The sequence below is a fragment of the Sceloporus occidentalis genome, unplaced genomic scaffold, assembly GCF_023333645.1.
Source record: "Sceloporus occidentalis isolate IW3139 unplaced genomic scaffold, rSceOcc1.0.p SCAF_5, whole genome shotgun sequence".
Taxonomy (NCBI): domain Eukaryota; kingdom Metazoa; phylum Chordata; class Lepidosauria; order Squamata; family Phrynosomatidae; genus Sceloporus; species Sceloporus occidentalis.
The window spans coordinates 83698168-83723585 of NW_028316985.1; the positions used below are offsets into that span (position 1 = coordinate 83698168).

Here is a 25418-nt window from a genome sequence, read left to right on the forward strand (position 1 = left end):
TATGCATAAGATTGCATTTATAAAGTTATAATTCTATACACACTTATCTGAGAGTAAATCCCACTAATCTCAGTAGTATTTAATTCTGAATAGTTATGCCTAGAATAGTGCTATTTATCCTATATATAATGCACTCTAAAGCAACTTTGCTCAACCTGGTGCCCTCCAGTTGTGCAGGATCATAACCCCTGTTATCATCATCCTGGATGTGATGGAAGATATAGACCATCACATTTGGGGGGCGCCCAGTTGAGGAAGACTAAGCTGGTAGAGCTAATATCTTTTGGGTGATCAGAGGATCATCTGCCCTAATACCACTGAAATACATTTTGAGTTTCTGACAGCTCATTTCACCTTTTTTTCCTTTTCTTTTCAGGTGTTCTTCTAAGAAAGCCAAATCTGTTCTCTTTAGTTTTTTCCCAATTTTAACATGGCTGCCTCGCTATCCAGTGAGGGAGTATTTGCTGGGAGACATTATCTCAGGTATAAGCACTGGAGTCATGCAACTTCCTCAAGGTTAGTGAAATTTAACTTTTTTCTTCTTCTTTGGAATCTTCATAACAGCCATGAGACATTTTTGCGGGAATGAGCTCTTGCTCGCATGTAGAAAATATAATGCCATATATCGTTATGGTGAGCAATAATTCTGTAACTGAGAATGGTACATTCGTGTCATGGGAATATGCTCCATTGGTTTTCTTGTAGAGATACCTTGTTTGAAAATGCTACTGTATGAAAATTGTGCCTTGTGTCAAACTTGACTACTCCAAGAAGAATACTATATTTTTCCTCTCAGCCAATGATTTATTGATGGGGTGAAACAGATGGGCCAAAAGGGCTGCCCCAGGACCACACAGGGTCCATTTGCATCAGGGCCATGACAGCCACATGCACCTGGCCCCAATTCTGGCTGCCACTGCAGTCCCCAACCAGCCTGCCAAAAGGGAGCAGATTTTCCAGCTCCTTTTAAAGCTGGTTTCCAAAGAGCCAAGCACAGGATGGCTTCTGGCTACATTCAGGGCATAAGTAATGTGGATGCCCCACCTTCAAACTAGCTCGGCGGCAGCCCTTTTGGACTGTGTGAGCCATGGGTAGTTTTGTTAAAATACTTTATACAGAGCAATCTCAAAATAGACAAAACAATGAAAAATCTGGAAATACACTCATATGAAGAAGTAGCTCAACCAGTTGATATCTCAGTGAAAAACCTTGAAAGTAAACTCTGAAAAACAGCATGCTTGCTTGACAAGTGAACATGATCATATCACCTTAGGTGCAAATCTCCACTACAGAGCTCCAGGGGGAGGGAAGAATTCAAATATAACAAAATATGTCTGCTTCAGTAATTATTTGAAAACAATTACATTTCAGATCAAAGCTCAATTTCATTGACATTGTAAACCTGTACCTGCTGTATTCCACTGAAATGGGCTGGTTGAAGCACACAGAACTGAGTCATCTTCCACAGAAAAACTAAAAATGTAATCTATACATATTGCAAACTGACCTCTGAGGGGAAAATGTCTTAGCAACCTCTTTGTGCTGGAATTTTAGTTTTACTGTTTGATATGGAGTAGAATTCAGCTAATGAGATCCAGCCTACCCTCGAAATGCATCCCAGTCCCCCTACTGCCACTCCCTGGTTGCTAACTTAGAAGTGGTATGCATAGAATAAATTATGGCTGCTGACATAGGACTTGTCACCTGTTCTGTTTGGAAATGTTTTCTTCCTGCAATGGAGTGATCTATAAAACTTAGTTGCTGATCAAGGATGCATTGGAAAAACAGTCTGTGAGAACTGTGGCTGTCTAGGCATGTGATCTACTATTAATGTAGTAGGTTTATTAACAATTTTCAATTGATAATTTGTTTGAATTCAAAATTCTTCCAATCAATGTTTTCTCTCTTTCTCTCTCTCACACACATATTTTTCTTCCAGGTTTAGCATATGCATTGCTGGCAGCTGTGCCCCCTGTTTTTGGCCTGTATTCTTCATTTTATCCAGTCTTTCTCTACACTTTTTTTGGAACATCTAGACATATATCAATAGGTATAGTATATGCATTGTATGTTTTTTTTTAAAGTCAGATGAATGCAATGTGGTTTTGTCTTCAAAGTATGGTCAGGTGGGAACCAACAGTATTATCTAAAATTCGGTCCTTTTACAATAAACCTTTTTTAAACCTTGAAGTCAGAATTATATATCTATATCTATAATGTCTGAGTTAACACCTATAGCATAGAGGACATAAAAGCTTCCCAAAACAAACCTACAGAAATTATCATTTGTGAATTTTTGAAATTAAATATCAGCTTGTTTGACTGTACCATAATACTGCAATAGCACTATTAGTTTCTCACTGATATCAGAGAAAATGTTAGATCAGGACCTAAGTATTGTATTCAGTATATGTTGCTTATTGTTATTCTTATTGTTAAAAGAAAAGAATTTGGTAAACGGAAAAGTCCTGACAGAGATATGAATGGGACAGTATTGCCTCTTCACCAAGTGAGTCAGGGGGAATATTTACTCCAAAGATTTCACTTATACATAAATAAAGCTTCTTTGGCAAAACACTGAAACACGACATTTGGATGGGCACAGCAAAGAAAGGTGGCTTTTCTGAGGGATCCTGTTGTCCTCCAAATATTGTTAAAAATAAATAAAATAAAAAATAAAAAATAAAATAGAGCTGCTGTTATCCTTGATCCCTGACCATGCTTGCTAGAATGGACAGAGTCTGAGCTGCAGTCAGGTTGTTAAGTGGAGCTGGCTACTGGGAGCATACAACTCCTTGTTGCAATAGCTCCATTGGCTGCTTGTCTGTTTCTGGGCACAATTCACAGTGCTGGTTTTGATGTATAAAGCTGTATACTGCTTGGGTCCAGGCTATTTGAAGGACCATATCTCCCTTTATGAGCCCACTAGAGTATATTGTTTTAAATTTGCTATATACCACCTTGAATCCTGTAATGGGAGAAAGGTGGGATAGAACTAAATAAAATAATAAATTAATTAATTAATAAAGTCTGGCAACATCTGGAAGGCTGTGGGTCCCCCATCCCTGCTATAGATTCAAAGCCCCTCCGTTCACCAGAGATACCTTAGGACGGAGTCCCCATTGACATCATCCTTAGCTAATTAGAGTTTGTAATGAGGAGAAGGGGATGAACCCCATGCCATAAAAATTAGATCTGTTCTCTTCCGCCTGCAATTAACATGTGTAAGCTAGGCTTTGGAAATGTGTTTGGACTACTACAGTTTTGCCCATGAAGACCACCACTGCCACTTTACACTACACTGTGAATTCCTCTCTTCTCACAGTTGGAACTGTATGATTTGGTAAATGATCTGGTGTGTGGGCTTCTCTGTAATTCCTTGAGGGTGATAACAAACACTTATTCCCTAAAATGAACTCACTTGTAGGAACTTTTGCTGTAATCAGCCTGATGATTGGCGGAGTTGCAGTCAGAGAAGCACCAGATGAAATGTTTGATATTATAGACACCAACTCTACCAATAGCTCAGATCTTGACAACGTTAAAGCCAGAGATGACATGAGGGTGAAAGTAGCTGTTGCAGTAACCTTGCTTTCGGGGATCATACAGGTAATACACTTACATTTTGTTCCAGAAAGTTTATTGCTGAGCAAACAGAGCTGCAAGATGTTTATCTCAATAAACCATCTCAGTCCACCCACTTGAGTTTTCATCCCTGTTACAAAATGGCATAAGATATGTCCTTTGCATCTCTTTTTGAGAAAAAGAGGGCCTCCGTTTTGGCAGGTGGGGGGGCAATTGTGGAGAGGACATACACAATGGTGTTCTAAACTGGCCAACTCACATCGTAAGTGTGGCCGTGTTTGCTTTGCTCTTTCCAAAATACAAAATTCTCTGCCAAGATAGCACAAACTTCTATGCCAGGAATAGCTGGCTTCTACATACCAGTTGAGAAAATTAAGCAAAATTTGCTTATCTGATGCTTTAGTGCTCTTAATAATGAGCAGAACCACACAAAGTCAATCTTCCCAACTCTTGAAGATCATAATTCCTTCAAGCCTTAGTGGTGTACTAGTATCACTTTACCTCAGGGGTAGGCAACCTGTGGCCCACGGGCCGGATGTGGCCTGGTGAGGCCTTGGGACCGGCCCCAGCCCAGTCCTGCCGCCGATTGCCGCCGGGGCCTTTGGCGTCTCGCACGAGGGGCATGTTGGGACAATTGTCTATAGAAGCCTCAGAAACATGCATTTATCTTAACTTTTTTTTTTAAATCAGCAATTTTTTTCGCATGTCCTCCATTTTTTATTTAAAAAGTGCCTTCCATTTGAAAATGTTGTCCTACATTTGTCCCGGTTTATTTATTTATTTAATTTTTTAAAAAAATATTTAATTATTTATTTTTTGGCTTCGGCCCCCCAGTTGTCTGAGGGACAGCAACCCGGCCCCCGGCTCAAAAGTGTTGCCTACCCCTGCTTTACCTGTTAAGACCTCAGTCTGCTTTTTGTTGGCCTTCATTGTTTAGGCCTTCCTGTATCATAACCACAGAATTTTCCAGGGATGAGGAACATGTGGCATTTCAGATGTTGGTGTGCAATTCCCATCAACCCAGGTCTTCATAACTACTAGTGAGGATGATGGGAGTTCCAGGGCAACATCTAGAGGCACCCTACATTCCTCATTGCTATGTTCTTCTTCACACCATGCAGCTCTTTTAGCTCAGACAGTATTCACGTGCCTCATTACTTTAGACTGGGGACAGAGGAGGAAGCCTGCATGCTTTTAAGGAAAGGGGAAACGTGATCCAGTATTCTAAAAACAATGGTTTCTCATCTTTGTGGCTTCTTTGCACTTATGACTTTTTTCAGTTAAGGTGGATATAATGGCAATTCTCAGAATGTGGTTGTTCCTTCTGTTAGTTGTGTTTAGGACTCCTTCGGTTTGGATTTGTAGCCATTTATCTTACGGAGCCCCTGGTACGGGGATTTACCACTGCTGCTGCTGTGCATGTATTTACCTCCCAGTTGAAGTACCTCTTCGGAGTTAAGACTAAAAGATTCAGTGGACCCCTCTCCTTTCTTTATGTAAGTAACTACACAATGAAGGTACATGTGGTAGGGTCATTCCTGACTTTTATAGCCATCTTGGCTTAGCTAGGGTATATGTTCGCAGTCCACATCCACTGAGAAATTTCAAAGAGTTTCTCAAATTTGATCTGCTGTGGTTTTAAGCAAGTAATATAGGGGACTGTCGCTTTACAAGGTTCTTCAGAGACTCCAGTCAGGGAACCCTGTTCCTTGCATTTCCTTACAAAGAAGGGCACTGTGAATATAAAACCAGTTTATAGTGTATACCAGTGGCTGATGCCCTGCAGAAGTAATTAACTCAATCCCCATCATCCCCAGCCAGCATGGCATTTAGCCAGGTTGGGGAAAGCTATTGTAGACCCACCCTGAGAGGAAAACATTTTTTCCAGTGTTCTGAAATAGTTTTGTACATTTTCAGTCTTTTGCCTCCCCTGTTAGTAAAGACCACTACCACAAATGGCCTTAAAAATATGAATAGCAAGATTCATAGATACTAGATTGATCTCTGGTTATTAGATATGACAGCAATATGGACCCTCAGCATTGAGAGGCAGTATAATTCAGAGTACCAGATGGTCTTTTAATATTTCTGTCTGCTTTCAGAACTCATTTGAAAAACAAATGATAAATCCTCAATATAATAAAGATAAAACTACTTTCAAGGATACCAGGTTGGTCACGGCTTGCACATAGTAATCTGTAGTCTGATCCAACAAGGCAATTCTAATTCCTTTGGCTATCCAGCAGACTATGAATTTGTCAGATGTTATATGTGGGCAATTACTAAGCTAGCATTGCTAGGTTTGACCCCTAGAATATGTTATAGAAAGCTGGCCTGTTTTCTCAAGGCCGGTATACTCATTTGTAATTTGTTTTTTATTTTTGTAGTTATAGTTGACATTTTGTTATGGCATACAACCAAGAAAAATAGTCTGAAGTGCTGAATTTTTTTAAGGGAAAAAAGAGTAACTTTCCTTGTCCAGCAAATTCCCTGCTGCTTAATCAGAATTACATTCATTGCTATGGTAACCCTGAAGATCAGTTTGTAGCTCTCTGCTTGTAAATCTATGCACTTTTAAATAGATTTGACTTGCTGGAGAGGCCTTGAAATCATTATGAAAAGTAGGGTAATTATAGTATTTTAGGAACTGTCAACATTCTCTGGGTTAAATGGCTTGATGTGTCACTCAACAGAGGGTTGGTGATTAAATTTATCCATTTGATAAAGCCTAGCCTATCATCAGCAAATTCTGGGATTTACCTCTTTACATTTTTATGATTTCAATGCAATTTAAGGTGTATGTGTTTTAGCCTAATCTGTATCAGATCTCCCACTAATTCTTGTCTGTTTCCAGTACTGATGTATACTTGTGATCAGCACATTTTATATTAGATTTTGCTGCCCATGTGTTCAAATTTGAAATACAGCTGTAAACAGGAATGTGCAATTCTATATGCAGAATTAAACATTTATGCCATGGACAATTGAGTTCTGTGGTCTGAGTAAACTATGCAAATTAAGAAAAATGTATTTATTTGCTTTTTCCATATAGTTTGTTATGGTTTTTCTCCCCATTAGATGTAACCCAGAAGCCCCCTACCCTCTAGCAGCTAAATTCTTTTTAATTTTCTTTCAAAGCTATACTTTACAGAAATGGGTGATGTATCCAGTACCACATTGCACATCATCATTCACTTCTTGCATCTTCCTTGACTGTATCATTTGGGAATAACTTTCCATACTTGCTGTCTTACAGAGTTTAATTGCTGTGTTCTCAAACATCACAAAAACCAACATAGCAGCTTTAGTTGTTGGACTAATTTGTATGGTTTTGTTGCTGAGTGGAAAAGAAATCAACGATCGATTTAAGAAGAAGCTACCTGTTCCTATCCCTATGGAGATCATTGTGGTAGGTCAGAGGTTATTACCGATCATTGAAATGGCCTTCACTGTGCAGAAATAATAACCAAGGCCTAAATTACATTGTTAGTTACAAACTAGAGTGGATCCATTGAACCAGTAATGACCTACCAAATAGTGATGACTTTATTGGCCAACCAAAATGCACAATATACTTGTTGCAAGCTACTGAAGCTCCATTGGCTTCTTCATCAGGCAAGATGTTATATACCAAACAGGAGAAAAAATAGAGATGTTAGTAAGATGCCTACCTTTTGTTGTTTCTGTCCTTAGTTAAGATGGTATGGAGAGGGTATCTTTAGCTGGCTGGCCCCTCCTCCTCTTGCCATGTGGCAATTCAACAAAGTCCAGGAAATTTAAAGTCTATTTGCATATCAACAAGAACTCTTCTTTTATAATGCAGGAGGGACCAGCCTCCTGTTTGGTATGTAACATCTTGCCTGATAAAGAAACCAGTGGAGCTTGGAAAGCTTGCAACAAGTATATTGTACATTTCGGTTGGCCAATAAAATTATCACTGTTTGGTGGATTTTTGTTTGAATTTACTAAATGGACTACACATTACCCCTGCATGTTTTCTGAATATTCTGCATTTAGGCCAGAACTACAGTATTACTTAATTAGTTTCAGAATGTCTCATATTTTAACATAACTGCTATTGCTTCATTTTTGTGTTTGTTTTTCAAGGTGGTAATTGGTACTGGAGTTTCAGCTGGAATGAATTTGTCCCAGACATATGGAGTAGATGTTGTTGGCAATATTCCTAAAGGGTGAGGGCAAATAACTGCCTATATCTTATTATACCTATATCATTTAATATGATCACTGCATTATAGTTACTTTTTTTTTCTTTAATTGCTTGCAGATTACGTCCTCCACAGGTACCTGATATCAGCCTCATTCCGGCAGTATTTGTGGATGCAGTAGCAATAGCCCTTGTTGGGTTTTCCATGACAATTTCAATGGCCAAAATCTTTGCTCTTAAGCACGGCTATACAGTTGATGGAAATCAGGTAACTCGACTGTGACTGAATAAATTTCTCTTTCCATCTGGTCAAAATACTATTGAAATAAATGAAGTATCTTCCCAGTGAGTTGAAGACTCATGCATCTGAAGAACTGCCCTGCTGCTTCTTTTATGAGTGATTCCTGATCTGTGATAATGAGAACATTATATATCTGTTGGGCTTATATCTCATCCCAAGGAGTTAGCAAGAAAGGGTGTTTTCACTAGATAGAGTTGCTTACGTGGATTATCGGATCAAAATGTAGTTCTACATCACAATGCAAGCTTTTGCAGCTTTATAACGATTTGGAAATACAACTTTTGTGTAAGTAGATTTTAGACACAATTTGGAATATTCTCTAAAATTCAGTGCTTGAATATTTTAAGCAATTTTTTCTATTTAGCCACACAGCACTTTAAGAGACCATATTCATATGTATAAGTACATTTATGTTACTCTTTCATTGTACAATATTCAGTGCGATTTCTTCTATTATCCTCTTTCTTTTTTCACAGGAGCTCATTGCATTAGGCATATGCAACTCTACAGGGTCGTTTTTCCAGACCTTTGCAATCACTTGCTCAATGTCTCGGAGCCTTGTCCAAGAGGGCACTGGGGGAAAGACTCAAGTATGTATATTTACTCTGTTCCTCCAAGATGGGTTTTTACTCAGCTACCCATTTTATTCAGTTTATCCCATTTTGTCCTCACTTGGTTGCATAACTTACCTTGGGGGATCTGAGGTCATCTCGTGAACAGGGATTTTAACTCAGTTGTATTGTAACAGGGATGTAGTGGCTTGGTGGTTAAGACACCAATTTTGACAATTGGAAGGTTAGCAGTTCGACACCCGAGTACTGCATGATGGCGTGAGCTCCTGTTACTAGTCCCAGCTTCTGCAGTTCGAAAGCATGCAAATGCAAGTAGATAAATAGATACCACTTTGGTGGGAAGGTAACAGCATTCGGTGCAGTTGTGCTGACCACATGACCACTGGAGTCGTCTACAGACAATGCTGGCTCTTTGACTTAGTAACGGAGATGAGTACCAGCCCTTTACGACCAGACATTCATGTCAAGGGACTATGTTTACCTTGTATTGTGTAGGTTAGGCTTGATTTGATTATAACCCACCTTTTCCCCAGGTTGGGACAATTCTCCACTCTCTCAATTTGCTATCATAATCTGCATTATTCTCTTATGCCTTCTGTGCATATACCCAGTGGCATTTAAAAACCCAGTGACATAAATTTAGCCATAAATTTAGATGCCCTTTCCTGGAATTGCAGAATATAAATTAAGACATAAAATATTATTTGATTCTGTATGGAACCCACTCTCTGAACAGCAACTCTGGACATTTGTCAGGGGTTCATATTGGATCTTGAAGGGCCATAACCCCCATTGCGCTGCCTCCACATTTTTCTACATTTTTGGACCTCTCTGGGCCATTGTAAGACCTGGAGAAGTAATTTCCTCTTGGGAAAAAGGCCTTTCCTGTGGTATAAAAGAACCTGAGAATGGGGAAAAAAATAGAGATACTGCTCTTCATGACCCCATGAGGTGTTTGGGCACAATTAGGAACAAAAAACAATTTTGGCAGAAATAATTTGAAAAAACAGCAAACCTGACAGCTCCATGTCTCACTTTCTCCACCTCTAATATAACCTGTCTAAAAACTATAGGAATATGAGGGGAATAGGAATAGGAACTATGGGAATAGGAGGGATTAAACTAATGTATGGGGTTGTCACTCAGATTGTTTGGATCATCAGTAGATGTGCATTTTAACAACTATTACATTCTAGACACCGTTCCCCAGAAATGTTATTTTGTGTGTCTTTCATTCAGATTGCTGGCACTCTATCCTCAATCATGGTTTTCTTAGTTATTGTTGCCATTGGTTACCTCTTTGAACCACTGCCACAGGTAAAGAATCTATTTATACATTTTTATTCTGGTCTAAATCTTTGCTTAGCAGAACTAAAACGCCTTGGTTTAAATGCAGCTATTAGTCCCAACTAGTATAAACCCATTAAATCAATGGGAATGAAGTCAGCATTTATGTAAGCTCCATTAATTCAGTAGATTTACTCTAGTGGAGTCTAACGATTGGATTTAGCTCCTTTGTTAAACAATTGCACAGTCTGTAAAGGTTCAGAGCATTAAGATTTAACTTTCAGTGTTGCAGTGACAACTTTAGGATTAGACTTCATAGCAAGGTAATTGAAAGACCTGTGATTCCTGAATACTGGGGCTTATCCTTTTTTTGCATCTACTAGTCATCCATAGATGATATCAGCTTTGTTTAAAGCCATTCCTTGGATGGTCATAATAGAAGTGACAACTTTATAATCTTGGTTCCTGTGCAAGTCTTTTTGGTGCTTATTGTAATTCTTCTTGCATGTCCTTGTTCACAATGCAATCGTAGATGTGCCTACTCAGACATAAGCGTTACTGAATTCAGGTTTATGTCAGCATAGAATGGCAGGCTATTTCTATGCATATAAGTAGGGAAAACAGTTAAAAGCACTGGAACATTGAGCATCGTAACGCACATGTGTAAAAGTCAATCATGTTAAATGAGGTACCATATGAGGTACTATGTGTCTTCTTTCCCCCCTTTTTTGAACCATCACCCAGTGATTCACTCACTTAGAGTGTAGTGGAGTCTCCTCCTTTGGAGGTTTTTAAACAGAGGCTGGATGGCCATCTGTTGGGGATGCTTTGATTCTGGGTTCCTGTATGGCAGAGGGTCGAACTGGAGGGTCCTTGTGGTCTCTTCCAACTCTATGATTCTAGAATAATGAGACTGAACTAGTCACTGATCAGCAAGATTCTTATTATGGAGGTTTAGGGGTGAACCAGGTGGAAATAAGAACCATTGGATTGATTTACTAGGCACGTGCAAAGCTGCTAACATCTGTTTTAGGCATAGTGATTACTACATTCTTGAGATGCTAGTTTTCTGAAGGCTGGTCCCCTTGATGGGAAAAGGAGATCAGAAAAATGTAGGATGAAACTGAATGAATACTTTTAAGTAAGTAAAGACTTCACTGCAGGTGTGTTAGGCAGGTGCCCTGTAAACTTAACTTGGAAACACATTTATGATTGTATTGTGAAGCAAGGACATGCAAGGAGGATTACTATAAGCACAAAAAGGCTTGCACAAGAACCCGGATCAGAAAGTTTTCATTTCTGTTATGACCATCCAAGGAATGGCTTTAGACAAAACTGATGCCATCTATGGAGGACTAGCAGGTGCAAAAAGGACAAACCCCAGTACTCAGGAATCACAGGTCATTCAATTGCCTTGCTATGAAGTCTAATCCTCAAATTTCCAAATTAACACTGTAAAATGGTTTGGACTTAGAGCTGCTTAACTTAGGCTGAACAACACTTGTATGTAGAAACAGATTTTTTTCAGAAATATCACCAAGAAGGCTGCCAACTACAAACACTTGGAGAAAAAAATTGTGGTTTGTAAAAAAAAAATGTTTATCATAGGGGTATTACATTCGTTTTCATACATATGGGCAGATAAGCAAAAGATCAAAAGGGAATATTTGACTACCTGCATGTTAACATTTGTGCATTGGCTTTCTTTTTAAAATGAATGTGTTTGGATTCATGTCCTAGATAGAGCCCACTAGTTATATACCTTGGAATGTTTCCTGTTAATACTGTAGCACTGTGCTGGCCATGTGCCGTAATAAATTATTAATTCATTCATACTGTAGCACAATTTGAAAAGAATTAAGAAAATCAAACTGTTCTCAAAATATTTCCCTAGGCTGTGCTTGCAGCAATTGTAATGGTGAATCTGAAAGGCATGTTTAAACAATTTGGAGATATTGTTCATTTCTGGAGGACCAGCAAGATTGAACTGGTGAGTAATTTAATGCAGATCAGAATTCATAATGTTTCTCTTAGCAGCTCCTAAGTCTGCATTGTTGTTGCACAGAAAAGGTTCCATTGTAAGAGCTTCTACATCCTAGAACTAGTATTGTAAAAAGTTTATTAAGAATAGGTCAGAAATATGCAGGAGACTGATTAAGGTATGTAAGGCCCCATATGTGTAAGAGAAGTCCTTTCTTTTTCAGAATTGTAAAGCCAAGGAAAGATATATTTATGTGCCCTGACAGGCCTTCCTGGGCTCTCCTCTTCCATGAAGAACATTTTGCCCAGGTAGGAGTAATATGAGGCCATAAACAGGTTTTGCAGGTTTACATTTATTTGTGTCATTTTTAAGAAGTGTTTCCTAGGACATTTCTGTCTCCTCCCTTGCCACTGGAATTACATAATTTGAGAGCTGCCCTAGGGCAAATGGGAGCCTATAAAGCCTTTCCTACTTGCCTTTTGCTACTGGAAGAGTCAGCTGTCACACTGGCTATTCCTGTGTTAGATGCTGCACAAGAAATAACTTCTTCACCTTTTTGCCTTAATATCCTAACTGCCACATTCTTCTCCAAAGCTCTGTTGAGAAAGCATGTGATTTGTAAAAGAGAAATGGCCAGTGAGAGGCCAATTCCAGGCCTGTGCTTGTAACCATTATGGTGATGTTTGTAGAGTTGGTCTTTTCATCACAGATAGACCCAGGATCTGTAAGTTGCCATGCTGTCGTATTGTATATGTGAAAGAGAGCCTTGTCTTTTGTCCAAAACAGGAGGTCAGTCCCTGAGCTGCAAGTAACCTCTTTGTCCCAACAGGTGTTCCTAGATGTAATATTGCACACTTACTGGTGATTCATTAGGCTTGAATTTTGGATCTTGGGACCTAGTTTCACTGCCTCTATCCTCCATCTTGGGGTCTAGTTTCACTGTAGACTTCCTGGCTAAAACATAGAGCCACTCTACCTTGTTTTTCAGTTCTGAAGAACTGGAAACATTGCACACTATTATGGAATATATAGTTGGTTTTAATATATACTACCACCCTTATGTGAATTTTGGATGTGAACCCTGTTTTCTTTATGCATCTGACATCTTTGCGCAGCAGAGATGCCAAAGTTGCTCAGAACATTTTTAGCTGTGAGACCTCATCCAGAAAACCTTGCAATCACTTCTAGGCATATTGGAGAAGGATCTGGCAAGTGGGTAACACATAAAACTTTCCTATACAGGACCAAAAGCCAGAGCTTGTCTTCTGGCAAACCAAGAATTCCCACACTAAGTTGTGTTAAAAAGCCATAGCAAAGAACTGCCTGGAACCACATTTCTGTTTATCTTCTCTGCTTGTGGATATTTATTAATGTAGGGAAATCCTTCTTTGGGAAGGCACAGAGAAAGAGAGAAAGGAACACACATTGTACTACCTATTAATTTTAAAGGACAACTGAGTATTTGTTGTGTTGCATCAGTGGGGCTTCCATATGTGTCCCTGTTTCTTCACAGGTAAGCCTGGCATTAATTTCATTGGTAATCCCAATCAGAGCAGACCCACTAAATCAGTAGGATTTATATGAGTTTTGAATCACCATTGAGTAATTGATTCAGTGGATTTGATCTAACTGGCAATAAACATTGGATTCAGGCCTCTGCTTAAACTCTGCAAATATATAACCTTGGCCTGTATTACAACCTTAGGCCTGTCACTAGAGTTTGTAAATACAAGGGCTTATACTGACCTATTTCTTTCTCATCATTTCTTCATTCTACAAATAAATAAATGAGAACATGTACAAAAAATAATTTTCTTTTGAGGGTATGACCGTAATGCTGGATGTTTATACTTTACTCATCCAAAGCAGAATTTTCATGGGGCCAACTGAAAAGCAGAACATTGCTAAATTGATGTTTGTTTTATTTAGGCTATCTGGATTGTAGCTTTTCTAGCCTCTGTTTTTCTGGGACTAGACTACGGTTTGATAACTGCTATTGCTTTTGCAATTATCACCATCATGTACAGAACACAAAGGTGAGTGTAACATTTAAATATTTATTCTCAGATGAAACTTCATCCCTGTAAGGGCAATGGAAATAAATGTGGCACAAAGAAAATGCCTACAAAAACCAAACATTTGCCTAGCAGTACAAAGCTCTGAAAGTGCAACTGAATCAAAAATAAAATTATAAAAACAAAAGTAAATGTGAAGATGGAATACTAAACTAGCAGCATTCTTTGCATCAAATGTCTTTAGATCTTTTAAAACATATTACGTGCATGGCTTTTTTTAATTCAATGCTGAATTTGTCACGTACATTACCATGGACTGGAAATTTTGTTAACTCCTCTGTGGAGATTATTAGATGGCGAAAAAGGATGAGAGATGTGGGATGCTTTCGTCCTTATCAAACGGTTGCTAGAAGATTATCAGATGACATCGCACAGCATCACTGTCATCCTGTCCTTCTCCCATCAGTGAAGTGGATTGGCCTTGTAACCTTTTCTTCATAGGAATTTCCCCTCAATAAAAAGTTACAGGGCCATTCCACTTCACTGCTGGAAGAAAGACGGGATGAGAGCGACGCCATGGGATAATCATTGTCTGATAATCTTCCGACAATTGCACAGTAAGAATGGGAGCATCCCGCTTCTCTCCCATCCTTTTTCACTGTCTGATAATCTCTTCTGATGTAGTGGAAATCATTGCTGATAGTATTACAGCAAGAGACCTGTTGGCTTGTTTTTGGCTTCATTCCTATAAAGGGTGGTAAGGTTTTTACTGTAAGCAAGAAACTATCATATATTATCTTAAGCAGTCATACACAAGAAAATACAGACAAAAGCTTTTTAAGCAGAATGTAAAAGGCCAGTTTATGAGTGGTAAAATGGTCCCAGAGGTTTTCCACTGTAGTTGACGTCATTGCCTAGATCTGACCCTCAAAAGTAACATATGTTTGAAAACACGTGTGTAGTTGTTAATATCAGACACCAAAATATGCCCAAAATGAATAATACCTTTGAAACTGTGACCTACTGGGGCTCATGTAGGCTTACAAACACAGTTAAAAGATACAAAGGATAAGCATTAAAATGGAATTAAACAACATTTTAAAATAATTGAAAATGTGCAGTTAAAAATGATGTCCTGAGTCTATTGCTAGTTCCAAGTAGAGTAGACTCATTGAATCAGTGGGAGTCCCCATTCAATCACTGATTCAGTGGGTTTACTCTATTTTGGATGTACCAACAGGATCCAAGCTGATGCCATTTAAAGAGTAGAATGGTTATATAAAACAGATAGTTCAGCACTCTCATAAAAGCCCCTTTGCCTGTCAGAATGAAAAATTATTTGCCTACGAAGAGAAGGACCACAAAGAGGGCATCATTCTAGCCTCCCTGGGTGAGAATTCCAGTGTTTAGGGGCAGCTACTGAGAACGCTCTGCCTCATGTCCCCGCCAGTCATCCCTGTCAAGGTGGTACAATTGGGAGAAGGGCCTCTCCTGAAGATTTTAGGGTTCAGGCAGGCTCGTATGTGACAGTACAATCTGCCAGATAGCTTGGGTCAAAGCCATATAGAGCTATTCCCTCCCATTTTAAATGGCCCCAACAGAGTTTTTCCCCCAAAGTTGGATTTCAAAATGTGCATGTATGTGCAGCCTGCAGAGGAGAAAGGGGTTGGAAAATGGGGCAAAAACTGTTCAGTGGCTGCCCATAGACAGGCACAGATGCTGACGATGGAAATCTTGGGGTTGTTTATTTGTTCCAGCACTATGCCAGGCTCTGTGATGCAGAGCATTTTCTGACTCCTAAGTGGCATTTATTCCTATCCCTATTCTACTCGCCATGCAAGTTGTGATTCTCTTGCCGTTTGTAATTTCTAGGCTGTTTTGCCCTTCATAGCTCTTCTGTCCTGATTATTTCCTGTAGCCTCTCCTCATCTCATCCTTGCTTCCCTCTCTCATTACAGCTTGCATTTCACTTTCCACCTATGTTACGGGAGTCAGTATTTTTGGATAAATGACATTTAGCAAAGTAAAATCCTAGAGGGTGTTTCTGACAGAGATTGTTTTTGCAGCCTATTAATATGGTGACTATTTTTTACAGTCCAAAATACAGAATTCTTGGGCAGATTCCTGACACAGACATTTACTGTGATGTGGAAGAGTATGAAGAGGTAAGAGGAGATATAAAGAGTTTTAGTACCCACTGAAAAGCAAGGAGAATGGGTTTTTTTAGTCAATATGAGGATGAACAGTAGGAAGACTTTGGTTGTAAGGACAGTTATTTCTTATAGGATAGTAAAACGTTCTCTCCTAAGAAATGTTAAGCTCCATTCCTAACAGTCCAGCCATACCAGAAGGAGAAGTGAAGGTAAGAACATTTAGGAAAAGAAGTGGAAGTAGTAGCTAGCAGGGAGAATAACCAGAACCTTGAGGCATGATGGGAGATCCTACCTTTTCCAGCATGCTTCAGGCCTGGTTTTAAAAGTTAACAGAAAGAAGTTGTTAAATCTTGAGAATTTAGAAAAAGCTATGTCACTTTAGGGACTATATTACTGCATACTGTTGCTAGAAGAGTTCACATTGCTGTATGTACACTTGCATACCTTGCAAGAAGAAAACTCACAACAGGAAACAGCTGGGATTGAATCTTTCTCAAAGCAGTGCTAGTGTTTATTTGCTATGAGATTTTTTATATGGTAAAAACATTGAAAGCTAGAATTTTCCATCTGCTAGTTCTAACACTTTGTAGTAATGTATACGTAGACCCAGATTTGGGTAGCATCCAAAATGCAGGCAGTTTGTTTGTTTGTTGAATTTATAACCCACCTTTCTTCCAAAATGGGATTTAGATTCATATTTGGGAGCTAGTACAACCCACATGTATAGAAAATGTTCTTTGGAGAAGATATACTTACTCATTTAAAGCAAGGATTTTTTCTCCCAACTGTCAAAGGTTCACAAAGTGTGTGGTATACGTGTAGGCTTCTTGTTGAGATGATTTGCTTCCCCGTTGGAGCTATAGTAGTATAGTCCCAGCATGGTGGCTTTCTACCATCTCAAAAATAGACCTTTCAGATAATTAGCCTTGGTTGCACTTTCAGCACAGGCTGAAAGATAAATGCTGCTTTGTTGTCTGAAATGATAGATCAGGGTTGTCAGCCCAAAGCCTCTCTTCATCTTTTAGGGGACCTTGCCTCTTTATTTCTTAGCAAGTCCCTCCACTTTGCCCTCTATAACTTTTTCACTTTCAGATCTAAAACAGACTTTACTATTGCTGCTATGGCCAAACTACTACTTCTCTTTCTGTTTTGTTCACCTCTCCCACTATATTTTTCCCCTCTCAGATCTAAAACAGACTTTTCTTTTGCTGCTCTAGCCAAATTATGTCTGTGGTTTCTCTCAATAAATGAACATTTTGTGTTCTTTGAATGTGTACATAGCGGCAGTCAGACATTGAGTGAGTGCATACATATGGTGGGTTTTTTTAAAGAAAAATCTCTTCATATCTTAGGTGAAAGAATGTCCTGGAATCAAAATATTCCAAGCAAATGCATCACTCTATTTTGCCAACAGTGAATTATATATCAATGCACTGAAGAAAAAGGTAACAAGAATTACATATTTTCTACCCTTTATACTCTTCTTTGATGTTGCAATCCTATGAATATTTGCCTGAGATAAAATTGTATTGAATGGGACTTTCATCTGAATATACATAGCAAAGACTTCACTGGAGAACAGTAGCAAGTTTTATTTGGAATAAACTTCTGTGGACTGCAGCCTGCTTTACAAAGGCAATGTAGGTGCCTTGTGCCAAATAAAACTACAGAGTCTTAAGACATTTAAATGTGTTTGCTGCAATAGATCATCATGGTTAACCCCAGAGTAAAAATACTTAATACTGAATAGCCAGGCTGCAGAAACAGCTCACATAATGTGCAAAACTGTGACTCTTGAGGCTACAGTTAGAGTACATGTTTGACTATCTTCTTCCATCTAAAAAAGTCCTTTACATTCACCTAGAGTTCTGAGCTACCATTCTTCTCAAAGTGTTCTGTACTTGTGGTGTTTGGGTTTTTTTTTTTTTTTAACATGGAGGGTATCTAGATAATTTGTTTCTCCCCCAGCAGACTGAAATGGAATAGCCAAGCAGCAATGTCATGTGAGTTTGTGGATCATGTGTTTCATCTTTAACAACTCTGCCACATTAAACCAAGTTAACAAAGCCTTCTGTTCCTACTACTCTGAGTTGAGAATTAATTCTTGAATCACTTGAATGCAGCACTATTCTCATCCATATGTTTGTTTACAAATGTGCTCCGTTCCATATATATACAGAATCTAATTTGGCAGACTTGAAAGTTGCCTCACTTGTCACTGGAATAGCCTGAAGATCTATCACTGATCTGAGCACCAGATTTCAATCTACTGCTTAAGAGGAAACCACATACTCTGTTGGTTCAGCCAACACTTCTGTAGCTTTCATGGTTTGATTATTTTTCAAGTGTTGTATGTTCTTTTTTTAAAAATCAAGCAAAACTTCTGATTTCTAGTATCTCCAAATCTCCATTTTTCTGCCCTAAATCACAGTTCCATTCATCAAGTGAACTAATTTTTTCTTAATCCTCAGCACTGACATTTTAGAAGCCAAACAAAAGCTGCTACCATATTGCAGAATTAATGCAGTTTGACACTGCTTTAATTGTCATGGCTCTATCCTGTAGAATTCTGGGATTCGTAGTTTGTTGTGCCACCAGAGTTCTCTGACAGAGAAGGTTAAATATCTCAGAAAACTTCAAATCCCAGAATTCATTGAGCTATGGCAGTTAAAAGGGTGACAAACTGCATTAATTCATAGATGCAGCCACAGAGTCTTAAAGATTAGAAAATGTATAATGGCAGAAGCTTTCTCAGACCAAGGTTGCAGCTCAGTTACCCCATTGCAAGATGACACTTATCTGAGTTTGCCTTTCTTTCTGTGGTAGACTGGCATTGATCCCTGTGCCATATTGACAGCAAGGAAAAAAGCACAGAAAAGACATGCCAAGGAATTAAAGCACCTGCATGACCATAAGAAGAAAGCAGTCTTGAAGATGGTAAGCATAACAAGTATGGACCACAGCAGATTTTGGCTCCTTATAAACTAAGATTGAAAGATTTAGAATGAGCCTTAATAATACATTCTCTCTCCTGAAACCATTTTTGAGCATTAATTTCTCCACTACCACCATCCAGACACACAAACACACGCATAAACAGATACATTTAACTGCATTCCACAGGAATGTGAGCTCTCTGTTCTCCTTGTTAACCAAGATTTTTATGTACCTGGTTTGAAACAGAAATCTGAGTAGTATTAACTAAGATTCAGGTCAGTCTCAATGTTTCCTTTTATTGCTGCTAAAGAAGGAAAAGGGAATTCATTCAAGAGAAGGGCAAGAGGATGGTAGTGAGGTAGAAGATTTTTAAAGTTTCATATTTAGTATGCATATAAATGTAGTTTGTAGAAATAAAGGTACATGCATTGGAATGAATTTGAGAGGCCCCGGAATGCAGGCAAAAGAGTAAGATTTAAGACATAAGAGCGCAGAGTGACCCAAGGCTCTGACCTCGAGGTTCTGGAGATTGTTGTTAGTTGAAGTTAGCAGAGAGACATGAATCCTGGAGAAGAGATATCTCCGCAAGGACTAGAAGGGGGCCAAAGACAGATAAGACTAATAGGCTAATGGAATGTGGCTAAAATGTACCTTTAATGTATTCATGTATCTGTACCCTGATTGTACGAAAATCCTATATGTTTAACTTTTACCATATCCAATGGGATATGCCAGCTAGAGTTCTTTGTTTCTATCCTATATAAAGGAGCCATTTTTCCTTGTTCGGGGCTCTGGGATCTTTGTTGGAATGTGAATTCCTCCCAGAGTGACAGCTGTCTAAAATAAACAATCTGTGTTTTGCAAATTCATCTTTGGTCCCCTCCTTTCTGATTCTGTCAGACCGGGTTTGCTGTGAGTCAAGTGGAAGAACTTGCAGTGTTTTATCAGTTTTCCACAACAGTAGAAACTTACATTTCCTGATGCTAGCTTCCAGTTTCATTTTCAGTCATTAAAGCAGTGTTTCTTAAGCAAAGGGAGCTTGAATGAGCTTCAGGAGTTCTATGAACTGAGCACAAAACCACTGTCTTAGGGGTAGTTGTCAGTCATCTTGTGTGCTTTCATGATTGGCTAACCTCGTGTTGTCTTTTCTCTGTGATATATTTAGAGATGTAATTGAAATTATTTATTTATTGGATTTATATCCCGCCCTTCTGCCAAAATGGGATGCAAGGCAGCTTTAGATGTGTGTATCTAAAACACATATTTATATATGTGTTCAATACAGATGAGACTATTTGATAGAGATTTTTCCTTTTCTAAAGAGAGAAATTGAATTTGTAACCTGTGAGCAGTCATTTGCTTTGATATAATTCCTGTACTACAGCCATTTATAGCTATGATTTCAATCCCAGGGCTCCAGGGTTGACTCAGCCTAGCATTCTTCCATAGGTTGTTAAAATGGGTATCCAGTTTATTGGGGGCAATTAGCTTACACATTGTAAACCATGTAGGGAGAGCTTAAGTGCACTGATAAGCAGCATAGAAATTTACATGCTATTGCTTGCTGTTACTTAGTTGCAACCATTGTGAATTTTGTTACCATGCAGAAATGTGTTAGATGAACACACATTAAGTTCTGCAGTGGAGCTCATAGTTAGTTTCCACTCCCCCCCAGTGGAACAAAGCCCTGTTAAATCAAAAACTTTGCCATTACTATTCCAATTCCAAGCTTACAAAAATAAGCTTTCTCTGTTGAAAGAGGTATCTAAAAATAAATCACAAGTGCAGTGTAATACATTCTTGATGCAGATTTTCGGAAACAAGTTATACAAAAGTTTATTTTGGAGTAAGGATTTTCTTGGAGCTGATTCAGACAACTCTTGTTGAGGTGAGAAGAGATGTCATGGTCATTTATTATGAAAATGGTCGTGTAAAAAGATGGCAGGTTTCTACATCATAAATTGACACTTTGCAAATTGAGATAATAGTTTTACTACATGGAGGACCCAAGACCCAAGATTGTATGGTTCTTTTAGCTTGGAATCATCAAACAACAGGTCCGTATTAGGGAAAAAAGCAGATGAGGGGAGTCAGTTGCAATTCCATGCTCACCTACATGGTAGTAATCCCTATTAAAAGCTAATAAGACATATTGCTGAGTACACAAGGCTAGGATTATATTGTAAAGCTGGTTGTTATTCTTTGTTGCACACCAATGAGAAAGTGTCAATGTGAAAAATCACCTGGTAGATATTTGTATAAGTGGGGTGGTCAGAATCTGTATATCAAACAAGCGTATATGCCCCAGAAGAAAGCCTGTGCTTGAGCCTGATGTTTGTTTATCCTGTGTTAAAGACTAATGACAGGGACAACAGTGTGAAACACGAAGTGATGAATGATGAACTATCCCTCAATGGAAAATTCTCAGTGGCAGAAGCTGCTACGCAGGAATCCTCTCCCGATGAACGCTTTATGAAGCCAGTGACCAGCATTCACTCAGTCATTTTGGATTTTTCACCTGTGAACTTTGTGGATTCCGTTGGAGTCAAAGCCCTCAAATCAGTATGTAGTATCCATTTTCATTGCTGTATGCCAACTCTTTTGATACCTTCTTGCTAAATTGAAAACACCTATTAAAGACAAAGGCTGGTGTCCTATATTGTAGTTATGGATTTGTAACCTAGATTTATGGATTCATAACAGCTCATTATTCAGGATTACTACATATTCGGAATCGTGTCACTGTGGCTGCAATCATAAATGCCTGCCCCCCCCCCCCTTAACAGCCAGCAGCTGGGTTGAGCATGGAGGTCTGTTCAACTGACATTTGGTGCAGGGAAGATGACCTTTCCAGTCCCCTCTCACCAGTGAGTGTGACTGCAACATTTAGAAGCAAAACCCTGTCACAATTCCTCATCTTAGCCTTGCTCGCTGGCGGGAATGAACTGGATACATCATTCTGCAGTACCTGATGGCTAGCTGAACAGATCTTCATTGCTTGATGTGGCTGCTGACTGTTAAGGAATGTTTGGAGTGTTGTGCCAGGAGACATTGCTTGGTTATGCATTTTTTATCTAAGTAAGTGATGTAGGATCTTGGCAAATAGCTAGGTACCAGATTGAAGGACCCAAGCCAATAGGTAGTTCTCTTCCATCTCCCATTCGTTTCCACATTGTTAGCACAGGAAAGCTTCTGGATGTTGTGTGTCATTAGACTTTTAAATACTATAGCTTTCTATTTTGTAAACCACAGTATTTCCCACATAACTGCTCATATTTAAAGAATAATGTACCTTCCAACAAAGCTCTGTATTTTGTACTGTTAACAATGAGAAACAAGAATATTAACCGCAAGCTCACTTCTGAACTGTTATAGATCATAAAAGAATATGAAGAAATTGGTGTTTCAGTATATATAACTGGCTGCAATGGTAAGTTCTTTTTAGTGTGAGGAGGGGAATATGGGTTGAACTCATTAGTGATGGATTTGTCACAAACTTGGGCTTTCTAGATCAGTCTTCACCAATTTGGTGTCTTCTGGATGTTTTGGACTGCAGCTTCCATCAGCCCTATCTAGTATGGTGGATAGTGAAAGATCATGGATGACCAAAACATTCAGAGGATGCCATCTTTGGGAAGACTTCTGACTATGAAGTGTATGAATGAGGCAGAGACGTGACCACACTGGAAAATGTATGAGATACAACACAAAACTTACTAGAAGATTTGAACATGCATGTATTTAAAACAGTTAAGCTGGTTCTTTTCCTCCATAGTGTAGTCTTGTCAGACCGGCAGCAGCTCCCTAAGGCAGGTTTTTCCTCCATGACCTGATTTTTTTTTTTAACAGAGATGTCCTGTGTTAGGAAAGAAGCTGAGACCTTGTAGATGCACAAAGCCTGTTCTGTCATTAAGTTGTGTCCCTTGAATGGTTAAGCAATGCCATGTAGCACACCATATCCCTGCCCTATCCTTCCTTCCTTCCTAGCTGCTCTGCAGGTGAAGTGATTGTAGCACTGGCAAATTCAGGAGGAACAAGCAATCTGAAATCCTCCAGAAGCAATGGGCTACAGTTCACGTACTCCTCAGACAGTGTTATCAACAGTCACAGCTTCTGGGGGCTTCATTTAAAGATATCTGGAGGGCTAGACGTAAGCATAAAACAAAGTATTAATATACACATGCCCATAAATTCTGGCAGTTAGGAACATTGAAGTAATGTCTTGAAGCTACATGCAATATGATATTGATTCTTCAATTTTGCCTATGTTTTATTTTAACAATTTGATCATTTATTTACTATACCTCTTTCTTCATATCATCAAATAGCTGAAACAATGAGAGGGCGTGTTTGCTTTGTTTTTGTAACTTGCTGATGAACAGTCTTTGTGGCTTGTGAGGCTTTTCATCTTTTTTAATCAAGCTATTTTTGAAAGATGAGGTTGCTGGCAAGAATGTCCAGAGGTTCTTTCTGGACTGCAGACTTCTTCAGTAACTTAAACCTGGGTTGTGCTACACTGATGCGCACACCATACAGGTTATTCAAGTATACAGTCGGCCCTCCTTATTCACAGATTTTTTATCCATGGTTTCAAGCATCCACAGCTTGAAAATATTCCAAAATATAAATTCCAAAAAGCAAACCTTGATTTTTCCATTTGATATAAAGGACACCATTTTGCTATGCCATTATATTTAATGGAACTTCAGCATCCACGGATTTTGTTATTCACAGAGGATCCTGGAACCAAACCCCAGCAGATAACAAGGTCCCACTACTTATTTACCATAAATTGCTTCTACATGCTCTTCCAAACTTTCAGTGAGGTTTATAGGGCTTGGGTTGCAGAACCTGAAGTAATTCTGCAAGGAAGATTAACATAACGGAAGAGAGTGGTTTCATGTTTGAGTGAAGACCCATACAAACACATCTTTACAACACAGTAGGATTGGAAATACTTTGAAATATGAGCATACATTATTGACTTGGATTCAATATGCTGTGTATGAAGAGAAGTTTTCAATATTCTTCCAGGTTGCAATCTACTATGCCATTTCAGAATTCTTTCTGGAAGAATTCTGCTACTCTCTGAAACGGTTTTAATAGAGTATGAAAGATGAGTGAGGAATGAACAGCTTCGTTGTTTGTCTTCAATTTGTTTCTGGCTTAGGGGGACCCATATCATGGGGCTTTCTTGGCAAGATTTGTTCAGAGCTGGTTTGTCTTGCCTTCCTCTGAGACTGAGAGAGTGTGATGTGACCAAGGTCACCTAGTGGGTTAGATCTGCCCAAACAAGTGGGAGTTTGGCACCACACCATCTTGCAAACAGAAGCAAACAGTCCAGTGTTATGTAGTATTTTGAGCATTGGACTAGGACTCCAGGAGACCAGGGTTCAAATCTCCATTTGCCCATGAAAACTGACTGACATTGGATAAGTCACACACTCTCAACCTCAGAGGAAAACAGTGGAAAAACCCTTTTGAACAAATTTTGCAAAGATAGAAACCCATACTCTTAGGTTCGCCATAAGTCAAACTTCAAGGCACACAACAACAAAGCCCAGGTTATATGGGGAACAATGTACTGACTTGCAGAATAACAATAACATTTACATTTCTGTACTGCTTAATAGTGAATTTAGCACTCTGTAATTGGTTTACAACCTGTAAACCAATTGCCCTCCAAAAGCTGGGTACTCATTTTACCAACCTACAAAAGGCTGAGTCAATCTTGGAGCCCTGCAAGATCAAACTCTCAATGTTGTGGCTGCAGTACTGGCATTTAGCTACTGTGCCACCATGGGTCCAGAATTTAAGATTGTTGGAGGGTAGCAGAGGCTCTTCGCCAGGCTACTTCAGCCTACCTTCTGGGTTCCATGGGGCCGTGGCTGGTGGTGCAATGGTTCTCATGATTGATGAGCACATCCTCATAGCCACTCAGTGATCAGGAGGACAGGAATCCCTTAGGCACTATCTGCTGCAGTTCTGCAGCTGAGAGAAAGGACAAACTGTTGCCCTTACAGATCTGCAACATACTTGCAGGGAGGCAACTACTCCCATGGGAACTGGTGAATTTAAGACCTGAATGTGGAATGCCTTCTCCTGCAATGACTGAAAATCCCATGAATCTGGCATGGCAAGAGGTTTGTCAGTGTGTGCCTGGAATCCTATTGATTAGCCCCAACAAGAGTAGACCCATTCAATCAGTTGCTGAATTGTGAGTCAACACATAAGTAAATCCACTTGCTTCAGTGGCTTTATTCTAGTTGGGGCTAACAGTTGGATTTAGGCCTGTTTCACCAATAGGATAACCATTAACACACACATGGAATAATTTATCAGTGTGAAGTAGCTTGGCCTGCAATAAGCACAGCAAACACAGTGAAAGGTAATGGTGATCAGCTGTTCAGAAAGAAGGATGG

General features: G+C 39.1%; 1 protein-coding gene across 3 annotated transcripts in view; it reads left to right on the forward strand.

Moving 5' to 3' along the window:
- Positions 1 to 25418, forward strand: part of LOC149312409 (prestin-like) — a 46991-nt gene that overhangs the window by 18554 nt on the left and 3019 nt on the right. For all 3 annotated transcript variants that reach the window (XM_089524582.1, XM_089524580.1, XM_089524581.1), the window contains exons 3-18: positions 377 to 516; positions 1940 to 2050; positions 3428 to 3609; positions 4917 to 5081; positions 6842 to 6994; positions 7693 to 7775; positions 7871 to 8018; positions 8528 to 8641; positions 9863 to 9940; positions 11805 to 11900; positions 13821 to 13927; positions 16002 to 16071; positions 17412 to 17504; positions 18886 to 18996; positions 21352 to 21558; positions 22372 to 22426. In XM_089524582.1, the coding sequence (XP_089380708.1) occupies positions 377 to 516; positions 1940 to 2050; positions 3428 to 3609; positions 4917 to 5081; positions 6842 to 6994; positions 7693 to 7775; positions 7871 to 8018; positions 8528 to 8641; positions 9863 to 9940; positions 11805 to 11900; positions 13821 to 13927; positions 16002 to 16071; positions 17412 to 17504; positions 18886 to 18996; positions 21352 to 21558; positions 22372 to 22426 (1913 nt within the window). The remainder of the gene's footprint in view (positions 1 to 376; positions 517 to 1939; positions 2051 to 3427; positions 3610 to 4916; positions 5082 to 6841; positions 6995 to 7692; positions 7776 to 7870; positions 8019 to 8527; positions 8642 to 9862; positions 9941 to 11804; positions 11901 to 13820; positions 13928 to 16001; positions 16072 to 17411; positions 17505 to 18885; positions 18997 to 21351; positions 21559 to 22371; positions 22427 to 25418) is intronic.